This window comes from Saccopteryx bilineata, chromosome 3 (assembly GCF_036850765.1).
Source record: "Saccopteryx bilineata isolate mSacBil1 chromosome 3, mSacBil1_pri_phased_curated, whole genome shotgun sequence".
Classification (NCBI taxonomy): domain Eukaryota; kingdom Metazoa; phylum Chordata; class Mammalia; order Chiroptera; family Emballonuridae; genus Saccopteryx; species Saccopteryx bilineata.
The window spans coordinates 43,337,401-43,349,678 of record NC_089492.1 but is presented as its reverse complement, the minus strand read 5'-3'; the positions used below and the strand labels follow the sequence as shown (position 1 = coordinate 43,349,678).

The following is a 12,278-nucleotide window of genomic DNA, read 5'->3' as shown; positions in this document are numbered from 1 at the left end:
AAAAAAAACCCACAATGAGATATCAAGTCACATCTGATAGAATGGTTATTATCAACAAGATGAGAAATGACAACTGTTTGCCCTGGCCTGTGGTGGCACAGTGGATAGTGTTGACCTGGAATGCTGAGGTTGCTGGTTTGAAACCCTGGGCTTGACTGATCAAGGCACATATGACAAGCAATCAGTGAACAACTAAAGTGGAGCAATTATGAGTTGATAACTTCTCGCTCACTCTCCCCTTCCTCTCCTCTCTCTATAAAATCAATAAATAAAATCTTCCTTTTTTCTTTTTAAAAAAAGGAAGTTTTGTACAATTGGTGACAATGTAAATTGTTGCAAACACTACTGGAAAATATTATGGGGATTTTTTCAAAATATTAAAAATACAGCTATGCCTGACCAGGCAGTGTTGCAGTGGACAGAGCATCAGACTGGGGCTCAGAGGACCTAGGTTCAAAACCCCAAGGTTTCCGGCTTGAGCACGGCTCATCTGGCTTGAGCGTGGGTTCACCGGCTTGAGCACGGCATTACTGCTTGAGCACAGCTTGAGCATGAGAACTTAGACATGACCCCGTGGTCACTGACTTGAGCCCAAAGGTCATTGGCTTGAAGCCCAAGTTCACTGGCATGAGCCCAAGGTCACTGGCTTGAGCAAGGGGTCACTCATGCTACTGTAGCCCTCCAGTCAAGGCACATATGAGAAAGCAATCATGAACAACTAAGGTGCCACAACAAAGAATTGATGCCTCTCATCTCTCTCCTTTCCTGTTTATCTGTCCCTATCTGTCCCTCTCTCTTTCTCTCTTTCCGCTTTGTCACACACACACACACACACACACACACACACACACCCCTACCATATGATCCAGAAATTGCACTTCTGAGTATTTACCCAAAGAAAATGCAACTACTAACTTAAAAAGGTATATGCACTGTCATGTTCATGTTTATTGTAGCATTATTTATAATAGCCAGAACATGGAAACAATTTAAGTGTCCATCAATGAATGAATAAATAAAGAATATGTATACACACACACACACACAGTGGAAAGTCATTTAGCTATAAAAAAAAGAATGAAATCTTCCCATTTACAACAACATAGATGGATCTTGAGGGCATTATACTAAGTGAAGTAACCAGTCAGGGAAAGACCATTGCCAGATGATCCTACTTATATGTGGAATTTAAAAAAAAATCAACCAACCAACCAAACAAACAAACAAAAAACAAGCTCATTCACAGATAGAAGAGATTGGTGATTGCAAGAGGCAGAGGGTGGAAGGTGGGTGAAATGAGTGAAGGGTATCAAAAGGTAAAAACTTAGTTATAAAATAAATAAGCCATGGGAATCTAATGTACAGCATGGTGATTATAGTTAATACTGTACTGAATATGTGAACGTTGCTAAGACAGATCTTAAAAGTTTCTCATCACAAGAAAGTAAATGTAATTATGTATGGTTGTATGATGATGAATATTAAATAGACTTATTGTGATCATTTCACAGTACAGTACATATAAATATCAATTCATTATGTTGTACACTTGAAACTAATAAAATGTTATGTAAATTACAACTTAGTACAAATAGTTAAATAAAATACTTTTCTTAAAAACATATAGATTCCTAGATCCTAATACAAGTTTTTGTGGTATTTTTTTAGAGAGAGAAAGGGACAGGAAGGGAGAGAGATGTAAAGCATTAACTCGTAGTTGTGGCACCTCATCTGTTCATTGATTGTTTCCTAAAGTGTGCCTTGACCGGGGAGGGGGGGTGCTGCAGTCAAGCCACTGACCCCTTGCTCAAGCCAGCAACCTTTGGCCTTAAGCCAGAGAGACCTTTGAATCATGTCTGTGATCTCATGCTCAAGCCCATGATCTCAAGCTTAAACTGGTGAGCCCTCATTCAAGCTGGCACCCTCAGGGTTTTGAAGCTGGGCCCTCAGCATCCCAGGCTGATGCTCTATCCACTGTGCCAGTGCCTGGTCAGGCCTAATATTTATACAAGTTCTTAAGTGGCTCTTTCTGTGTCTAAATTCCTCATCTATAAATTGGGGATAATAGTACATACTTTAAAGGACTATTATGAGAATTAAAAGTAATTGGATGAGAACCTGGCATATACTAAGTGTGTTAAAGGAGATTAACAGTTTGAGAAAAAATTTAACAATTAATGATAGCTCATGATAAGAAGTAAAAAGCAGAGACACTGTCATAAGGGAAAGACAAAAAGTGTAGTATGGTACATGACTCGATTGTAAATGTGATTACTATTCTATTTAAAAATTTTCAAATAAATGTTAGAAATATGAAGGATTTCAGGAAATGTGGTAGAAAACAAATCTTCATCTTCCATGGTGGGCAGCTAATTGTTAGTGCCTAAAACTTAAACTGGCCTGTGGTGGCTCAGTGCATAAAGCGTCAACCTGGAATGCCGAGGTTGCCAGGTTGAAACCCCAGGCTTGCCTCGTTAAGGTACATATGAGAAGCAACTACTTCAAGTTGATGCTTTCTGCTTCTTCTCCCCTTTCTTTCTCTCCTATCTCTAAAATCAATAAATAAAACCTTTTTTAAAATTGAGTTTTAAAATAAGTCAATGCAATAATTCATAGGGGAGAAGATAGCATTTTAAGGTGGGAGGGATTGTAGAGATTAAGAAAAGAGAATTTAATGGTTTTTTGTGTGTGTGCAATAAATACAAGAGATATTTACAAGATAAAAATCAAGAAGTCAGAAAGGGGAATTAGTAATATCAAGTTGGGTCACTTTGTGTTGAGTACCCTGCACTCTTTCCTAATCTCCAGACTCATTGCAAACAAGATATAAACAACTGTCGCATTACTTTCAATGTGTTCTAAAATGAACTTGGCTTTCATGATGGAACACTCTCCTAGTTTTCCTCCAGGTTATTCCTAGAATGAACTTCTGGGTATTTCTTCTCTCTGCCCTTTGAAGGCTCAGCTTCTTTACTTGGCTATTAAATGCAAAGTTCCTGAGGGCTCAGTCTTAGACTTCTTTCCTCTTCTCATTCATTGGTTTCCCTCCTAGGTGATGTCAATCATGTCCATGACTTCAATGATCACCTTTTTTCAGATGACTCATGTATTTATATATTTCTATATCCAGGTCAAGTATCTTTTCTGTTGCCTGAACTAGTATTCCCACTACTTGCTTTAAAACTTCAATTGGATGAATAAAGCTTTATAAATTCAAGATGTCCAAAACAATTCACGATCTCCATCCTTCACCCAACCCCCCAACTTTGTTCTTTTCTGGTATCCTTTATCTGGGTGAATGGCAACATCATCCAACCTATAACATAGGCCAAAGATTGTGCTTTCATTCCCTTCATCTACAGCATGTGCCCCAACTGGGATCCACCTGGCAATCTCATTTAAGGCCGATGCTTGAATACTGAGCTATTTTTAGCACCTGAGGCTGATGCGCTCCAACAGAGCTATCCTCAGTGCCTGGAGCAATGACTGAACCAATCAAGTCACTTGGATATGGGAGGAGAAAAGGGACAGAAGGGGGAGAGGGCAGGGAAGGAGAAACACATGTTCACTTCCCTTGTGTGCCCTGACTGGGAATCAAACCTGGGACATCCATACACTGGGCTGATGCTCTATCCACTGAGCCACTGACCCAGGCCACTATTTTCTAGTTTCACAGTCTCAATTAAAGAAGTTATCTCTTGCCTGAACAAGCAATGACAAAATGGATAGATCGTCAGCCTGGGACACTGAGGACTTAGGTTCAAAACCCTTAGGTCACTAGCTTAAGCGTGGGTTTATATGGCTTGAGCGCAGGCTCACTAGCTTGAGTGCCAGGTTGCCAGCTTGAACATGGGATCATAGACATGACCCCATGGTCGCTGACTTGAGCCCAAGGCCACTGGCTTGAGCAAGGGGTCACTGGCTTGGCTGTAGCCCCCCAGTTAAGACATAAATGAGAAATTAATCAATGAACAACTAAAGGTACCACAACTATGAGTTGATGCTTCTCATCTCTCTCCCTTACTGTCTGTCTGTCCCTCTCTCTCTCTCTCTCTTGCTCTCTCTCACTAAAAAAAAGAAAAGAAATTATCTCAGCATATTTTAATCATCTATTTCTATGTCTGTTTCTCTACCAGATTATGAGGTCCCTGAGTGAAAACATCATAGATATCTCTTTTCCCTAAGAAGTACCTACACATACAAGTGCTCAAAAACTCAGGTTGAGGATTCAAATCACAATAATCTCTGGAGCACCCAAGATGATACCCATTTTTGGTTCCAACTTCTTCATCAAGCACTAGAACTCCATGTCCATTTCTGCTACTTCTCTACCCGAGTAGGCAACTCATGTTCATCATAACCATACTACAATATTCTTCACAAACTGTTCACCTCACCCCTAAGACTTTCTTAGATCACTGTGTGTCTGTTCCCACTCCAACATGATCTAGCCTTGCAGGCAAGAGCTAGACTTGTTGCCAATTTTCATATCTAAATAATTTTCCTTCCAATTATGCACTCTGCATTTTCAAAATATTTCCTACTTTTACCTATGTTCTTTACTCAGGAAACTGATCTTGCTCAATTTTTCTGCTCCCTAGCCCAGAATTTCTTTAAGGCTTTATTTATCTTCCTCTTTTCTTCCAACCTGAGAAAGAATGATTCCCTTCTCCTGAGATGATGCTCTTCCTACTCATCAAAATTATTGACCTCTTCCTTGAAACTCAAGAGAAAGTCTCTCTTTATTGTGAATCTCTCCTCTACTACTCCTTTCCTCTCCACTTATAGACATTCTTATCCTAAAAAAAAAAAATTAAAACTCTTTTAGCTCAGTCCCTCTTTTGCCTTTCTTTCAATGTCACGTTCCTCAAAATATCAATAGTTTATATCTGGTACTTGCTCTTTCTCACTGCTGCTCTATGGCTTGCTTCTACTCGTCCCACTGTTATGTTATGAGACTGAACTCTAAAAGGTAACTGATGAAACAGCCTAATTTCCAAAACCAAATAATTTTTCTCCATCCTCAGCTTCCTTGGCCTTTTTGCAGAATTTATATTATTAGAGGGAATAGCATTGTGGTTATGAAGTCCCAAGAGTTCAACTTCCATAATTCAAAATTTGTTTCTGTACATTACAAGCTGTGTATTTAGGCAAATTAAAAAATGTCTTTGTGCCTACATTTAATAATCTATAAAAAGGAGAGAATAATAATAGCACAAATTTCTAAAGGTTGTTGAGTAGATTGATTTTTATAATGTAAGTAAGGTATGGTGAAGTGCCTATCTCACATTCTAGGTGTTCAATAAACATTTGCTATCCTCCTTGAAAATATTCTCTCACTTTTTTTTGGTACTCTTCTTCCTAAATTGACATTAAATCATGTACTGCTAGTCCCATCAACTTCTGTGTACAACTCTTCTGCTCTTTAACTGGGTGATACTGGACATGTCTTTAAGCTTGATAAATGGGGATAATTGTACTACCTATTCACAGTATTGAAATGATATATGTAAGAAATTTAGCACAGTACATAGCATAGAGAAAACATTTCCTTTCCCAATGAAAGAGACAGAAGAAACATCTCTGGTTCAGCTCCTTTTCTTCATCCCATCTTAAATCTTAATGTTGATATCTGGTGTAAGCTGATCACACTGCAATTAAGAGGAAAAAGGCGAGAGAACTGCAGATATCATTACCTGGCATCATTGAATAAACTCCAAGATCTTCTTGTGTTTGTTTTTGTTTAAGTCACTGTGAACTGGCTGAAACTACCTTTTCCATTACCTGCAACAAAAATAATTCTAATAATATAGTTTCATTTTATGCTTATATAGTCTCAGTTTTAGCTAACATTCTTTCTGCTGTCCTTATAGGCAGTTTATACAGTGGACCCCATAATATCTACAGTTATCTCAAATTCAACTGTGTCTATTTTGAATTCTTCTGCTACAAATAAGCTTTCTGTTTAGCTCTTTGGGGGCAGTTTTGTTAGGTGCAGCACACAAATGTCGTACCCAGAGTTCCACTGTCTGTGGGTGTTTAATGGAAGTATCATATTGTTAAGTAAAAACAATAGGTTTGTCCTATTTTAGAATATGCCTAAATATTTCTCTATTCCACAAAGAAACCACTTAATGGATTGAAAAGACAACAGGTTTCAGAGATAATGGATGGAAGTACGTAAATTCTAGTATCACTATTTCCTAACTAATGTAACTTTTTTGATCTTCCATTTCCTTTTTTGTAAAAAGGATTTAAAAGGTAGTATTCCCTCAAAGAGTTATTATGAAGAGTTTAGGTTAATGCTGTCAAAGTGCTTAGCACAGTGCACAGTGTAGGACACAAACCCACACTAAATGGAAGCTGTTTTATTGCTTTAATTATATGAGGCAATGAGTAAATATTATTGTCCTTAATCTTTTCCATAGAGTATATAACAGTAGTATGCATGTCATTAAAGAAGACTACAGTTGATATTCACACAGAGGAAGCTGCTGCATAATAACCACAACTCTTCTCACAATATACTTTCTGAGTTCCTATTAATGTTATTATAGTCACATGTTTTTTAAAAATTGTATGATGTGATTTCCACTTCCAATTAGACACTTCAACAACACAGTGATGGCCCTGGCCAGTTGGCTCATTAGTAGAGCGTAGGCCTGGCATATGGATATCTCAGGTTCAATTCCTAGTCAGGGCACACAGGAGAAGCAACTGTCTGCTTCTCCTCTCCTCCCCCTCCTCTTTCTTTCTCTCTCTAATTTCCCCTCCAATAGCCATGGCTCAGTTGAAGCAGCTTGGTTCTAGGAGCTGAGGATGGCTCCATGGCCTCACCTCAGGTGCTAAAATAGCTCGGTTGCCACAGAACAGAGCAACAGCCCCAGATGGGCCGAGCATTGCCTGGTAGGGGTCTTGCCAGGTGAATCCCAGTCAAGGTGCATGCGGGAGTCTAACTGCCTCCCCATTTCTCAGTTAAGAACAATTTTTAAAAAACACATGCAGTAACTATTCAAAAATTTTTTTAAATTTTCAAGAAAGGATTTTCTGCCTGATTAGGCAATGGTGCAGTGGATAGAGCATTGACCTGGGATGCTGAGACCCCAGGTTCGAAACTCCAATGTCACCAGCTTGAGCACAGGGTCACTGGCTTGAGTGTGGGATCATGGACATGACCTCATGGTCTCTGGCTCGAAGCCCAAGGTCGCTGGCTTGAGCAAGTGGTCACTGACTTGGCTGGAGCCCAGGTCAAGGCACATATAAGAAAGCAATCAATCAGGACAAGATGGCGCTGGAGTAGGTGGACGTACCAACATCCACCTCCCAGAACCAAAGTGGATTACAAACTAATTTTAAGAACTATCATCTGGAAAAACCAACTTTGGACTAAACTAAGAGGACTCTTCAACCCAGGAACACTGAAGAAGCCACACCGAGATTGGCAGAGGAGAAAAGAAGCTCCACCTCCACACATGCTGCAGATGGCTTTTCCAGTCTACCTGAATCATTACCAGCTAGAAGCAGCGGTCATTGGGACCTGGACGTGAGCTGCAAAGTATAGAATTGTGACAACAATTCCAGTGCCATGCAGACTTTTTCTGGATGTGGACTTTTCCTGGACTCCTGCTCTTTGTGACAGCTCCTAACGGACTGTACTGGGGTTGGGTTGCATTTGCAGGGATTTGGAATGGTGTTGGTGCCAACTTGGACTTGGCGAACATGTTAAGGACGCTACTCTTTTATGGATTCTTGCTGTATTGGCCAAGAGTTTGCTTAAAGGCCTTAATCAATGTAAGAAAAAAAAATAGAAGACTGGATAAAGAAGATGTGGCACATATAAAAAATAAAAAAAAAGAAAGCAACCAATGGACAACTACAGTACCACAGCTATGAGTTGGTGTTTTTAATCTCTCTCCCTTCCTGTCTGTCTGTCCCCCCATCCCCGCCATTTTCCCTCTCTCTCACACACAAAAAAAAGAATAAAAGGATTTTCAGAATATATACCTCCTAGGTCATAGATATTAGTGACTGAGTGAATGAGAAACGTAGGCCTACAGTGTCCAATGGTTAGAGTCATTTAACATCCTTAGATGCATTTTCCACATGCATTGAAAATATTATGTGTTATTTTTCTTAAGAGTGACTGTAAAGTGAGTAGCCATGGCCACCATCACAACTGCCTGGCCCGTTCAGGTTTGCATTTGATTCGAACAGACAGTAATGAAACAACGGAGCCAAGAACTGGTGGACCATTAGCTTTAATCCTAGGTTGCACCCAGCGGGCAAGTAATACACACAGTGGGAAAACACTTCCCTTTCCATTCAGGGCTCCCAAAACCACTGATTTATCTGAGCTTCTTAGAATCAAAGGTTTCTACCTCACCAGCCTCATTCACCTCTCTTCCCCATCTCCTTCTCTCTGCACAAACTCTGGCCAAACTGGCTTCTCCTTTAGCACTCTGCCATCTTGGTTGCTTCTCCTCTCCTCCATGTGGCCTTTCTCTGCTCTCCTCCAGCATGGGCTCCTCTGACCCATTTTATAGTGTTGAAATCAAAACCTTTAATCCAATATACAAACAAGGAAGTCTCTGATACAAAGTCACCTATCTGAGGCATAAATGGGATTCCTCATAAGAGTGCACTACCCTCTATCATGCAACAGTCAAGGGTGTGGGGAAAAGCTTAGTCTTAAAACTAAGCCTTAGGCTATAAGGACCCTGCCTGCTTACAGCCTGTCCCCCACACCCAATTCAAACTGTAAGCGAGCAAACATATACATCATATCTGCAAACTTATTTGAACCACAGTGACAATCATCTTTTTTTTTTTTAACAAAAACTGTTGGGTTTTGTTATTAGGCTTTTTTTTTTTTTTTTTTTTAAAGCCTAAAGTTGTTTCAAGCTGCTGCTGCTGAATAAAATGGCTTAAAAATATGCCAGGATATTTTATGGGGGGCAAGGGGCAAAAATACAACAATAAGAGATAATACGAAAATAACAGAAGTGAGATTTAAATATTAAGAAATAAAATTTTCTTTTACAATTTATAAGCTGGCTCTGAAGGTAATTCTGAAATGTTTTGGGGCTAACATCCTCCATGGGTGCCTACTTTGAAAGACTACATTCATGTATGTATACATTTGATTTTAAAATATTAGGTTCCTTTTTATTCACAAGTGGGGTAACCCATTTTATATACATAATTTCCTATGCTCAAAACAAGGAAAATAGAAACGCAACAAAAGGTCTGGCAGAAAACATCTTTTTTTGTTTCATGAGCCAGTCTTCCAGCATTGTATATCAATGTTTTGTCTATTTTTCTTACAAATGTACGGCATTTTGGCAAATACTTCGTTGGACTGTCTCCTTCAACACAAAATAACCTAGTCTGGATAATTTCTGATGTAAATATCATTTAACGGTTTGATGAAACAATATTCTTAATTTGTGTTTAGCAATCTGGCATTTTCTTTCTTGTAGTATCTTATTTCCCTAGTTGCAAATTGATTTCACGTCCCGCATACAGGTAATGTCCCCCAGTTTGAAACAAACGTTTAAAACAGAGGGTAGCACTTGCCAAGCTACAGCGTCAGCTCGGCCCTAACCCATCCTTTTCTTGATCAGCTCGCTTTCCTCGGCTTTGGTAACCTAGCAACCAAGCATCCTTTGTAGACACTTCCGGAACACCGGGCCAGAGTTATCCAATCGGCTCTGCAGAGTAGCCGCAAAGGCTGATGGGGCGCTCGACAATGCGCGGCCGCCAGCGTCTGTACCTTAGTGATGGGCAGCGGTAGGGTTGCAGTGGCCATGACGGCTTTGTCTACCTTATCAGTCGGGACTGTGACTGTGTTCCTCCTGTGGGTCCTCCCTCGCGTCTCACAGGCCCAGACCTTCTCTTTCCCTTTCCGGAAGCCGGAGACTTGCGGCCACAACCAGTACTTCGATATCTCCTCGCTGTCCTGTGCCCGATGTGGGGCCAACCAGAGGCAGGACGCCCGAGGTGAGATGGTTTGGGGTGCACCTTGGTCAAACCATCGGGTGGTGCCCCATCCACCTTTTCTGTCTGCGGGAAGAGTATTTCTGGAAAGTTAACCGCCAACGCCTGAGAGGATTTCCTGAAGATTGCAGGTTGAAGGACCCCGAGTCGGCTAACCCGCGAGCTGTCGCCCGTAACTTCTCGCACCAGTCCCCCACTCCTCAGGCCAAAGGGTCTTTGGGGAACACGTAGAAAGCTACCTATCGGTAGATATAATGGAGAAGTAATCTGAAGTGCGGAGGAGCAGGTGACAGGAGAGGTTTAGGAGGGAGTGCAAGTTAGCGTTTGTACCTTGAATAATCGTTTACCTTACTTTTCAAATCCCAGAAATTTAGAGCTGGAAGGGACCTTAATCTTGAGCAGGTCTAGTCTTCTCATTTTACATGTAAGGCAAATGAAGTCCAGGTCAGGTTGTGATATCTTTGTCACCTAATTGGAGACTGGAAGAACTTGTGTCTCTTTGCCCTTTGCCTGGACCTATGTATTTTCACTATAGGGGTGTGTCCACAACATTACAGATTTCTTTAGGATTTGCCCCTTTTATTACTGTATGTTACTAATTGTTAATAAAGTCTCAACATTAAGCTTAAAATATTTTTGTTGGAAACATCCATCATTTGGTCCTGGTTCTCTTCACTGAAACTGTTTAGTATAAGATTTTTCCAATATTTTAAATTCTAAGATGTTTTCAATCTTGTTTTCATTTCCCATGATATTAAATGTCCGCCATCTTCAAATTTGACATCTACTCATTTAAGTCATATGGGACAGGTCAGTCTCCTCAGGTGAGGAGGTATAAATGAGAAAAAATTTCACAGAGTCTAAAATGTATGGTGTTAGTGTCATAGTTATTAAGCCAGATGTATGCATTCTACTACAAAGATTTCTCTTGGTGCTGTTTCCACTTCAGGCTTCCTTAGAGAATGCTGTCCTTACCCAGCAAATTAAGTAGTGATTATCTAATAATGTTTACTATCTATGCAAACAGAGGAATATGGCAATTTATTTAAATGAGTAACTTTCCTAATAAGATTTTGTTTTGACAAAGTAAATTTAAATTTATTGACTATATGTTTTTGTTTGGGTGAAATAAAAATGTAAAATTACCATATCAGTTAATCAATAGTTTGTTTATTAGCTCAATAATATAATAATTTACTTATGCTTGTACTAAAAATGGTAGCAAACATAATAATACCTACTGTGTGCCAGACACATTCTAAGACTTTTACATATAATAACTAATTTAATATTTATTCTAACCCTATGAGGAAGGAATTGTTTTTTCCATTTTACCAAAGTGGAAACCAGAGCACAGAAAAGTTTGGTAACTTGCCCAAGGTCACACAGCTAAGTAGCAGAATCAAGATTAGAATCAAGGAGTATGCTTCTGGATTTAAATCCAGGCAGTACTGGCTTCGGAGTCTTGCTCTTAACTATAAACTATACTTCTTATCTAGATTATTTGAAGTTTCTTCTCCCTGTCTTGGAGTTTTATTTTTATTTACCAAGGTCAGTATTTGCTCTCTTCTTTTTAGGAACTTCATGTATATGTCTACCAGGATTTCAGACGATCTCTAATAATGGAGGAACTGATATTACTTGTAAAAAGTGCCCAGAACACATGGTATGGAGTAGCTATCTCTAATAATTTTACTGTGAAAAGTAGTAACTTAAATATATTTTTTTAACTACCATTTAATACTATACACTAATATTTTCCCACAACTTTTAAAATTGTGTATAAAGGGGCCCTGGCCAGATAACTCAGTTGGTGATAGCATCGTCCTGATTCACAAAGATTGCAGGTTTGATCCCTGGTCAGGGCATATACAGAAACAGTTTGGTGTTTCTTTCTCTCTCTCTTCCTCTTTCTCTCAAATCATTAAGTAAATTTTTAAAAATAAAATAAAATTATAAAGCTAGCTTTGTTTTTACTAGAGTAAATTTTGGGATATTGATGAAATTTTATGCAAACTTGGAAAAAAACAGGAATCTTTTGCTTTACTTTTTAGAATCTGAAATAAAAAACACCCTCAAAGCTGTGAAAATTTATGTTTTTACTTTTTCTCATACAGTAGCTCAGTTATAAAGAAAAAGAGGTTAGTGATACATTTACAGAGCAATTTGGAATATATGTTTCCTTTGACTGGCATAAATTGAATTCAGTGTTTTAGACCTGTGTGTCAATGTTTCATATAATAATTAATGTTTATAATGATGTTAAGGTGATAAGTTCATGA

At 39.1% G+C, this 12,278-nt stretch overlaps 1 protein-coding gene across 1 annotated transcript in view; it reads left to right on the top strand.

Annotated features, from left to right (window-relative positions):
• The first annotated feature begins 9,764 nt into the window (after positions 1-9,764).
• Positions 9,765-12,278, top strand: part of TMEM67 (transmembrane protein 67) — a 76,282-nt gene continuing 73,768 nt past the window's right edge. The window contains exons 1-2 of the mRNA XM_066266062.1: positions 9,765-9,999; positions 11,574-11,662. Of these exons, the coding sequence (XP_066122159.1) occupies positions 9,780-9,999; positions 11,574-11,662 (309 nt within the window). The 5' untranslated portion in view covers positions 9,765-9,779. The remainder of the gene's footprint in view (positions 10,000-11,573; positions 11,663-12,278) is intronic.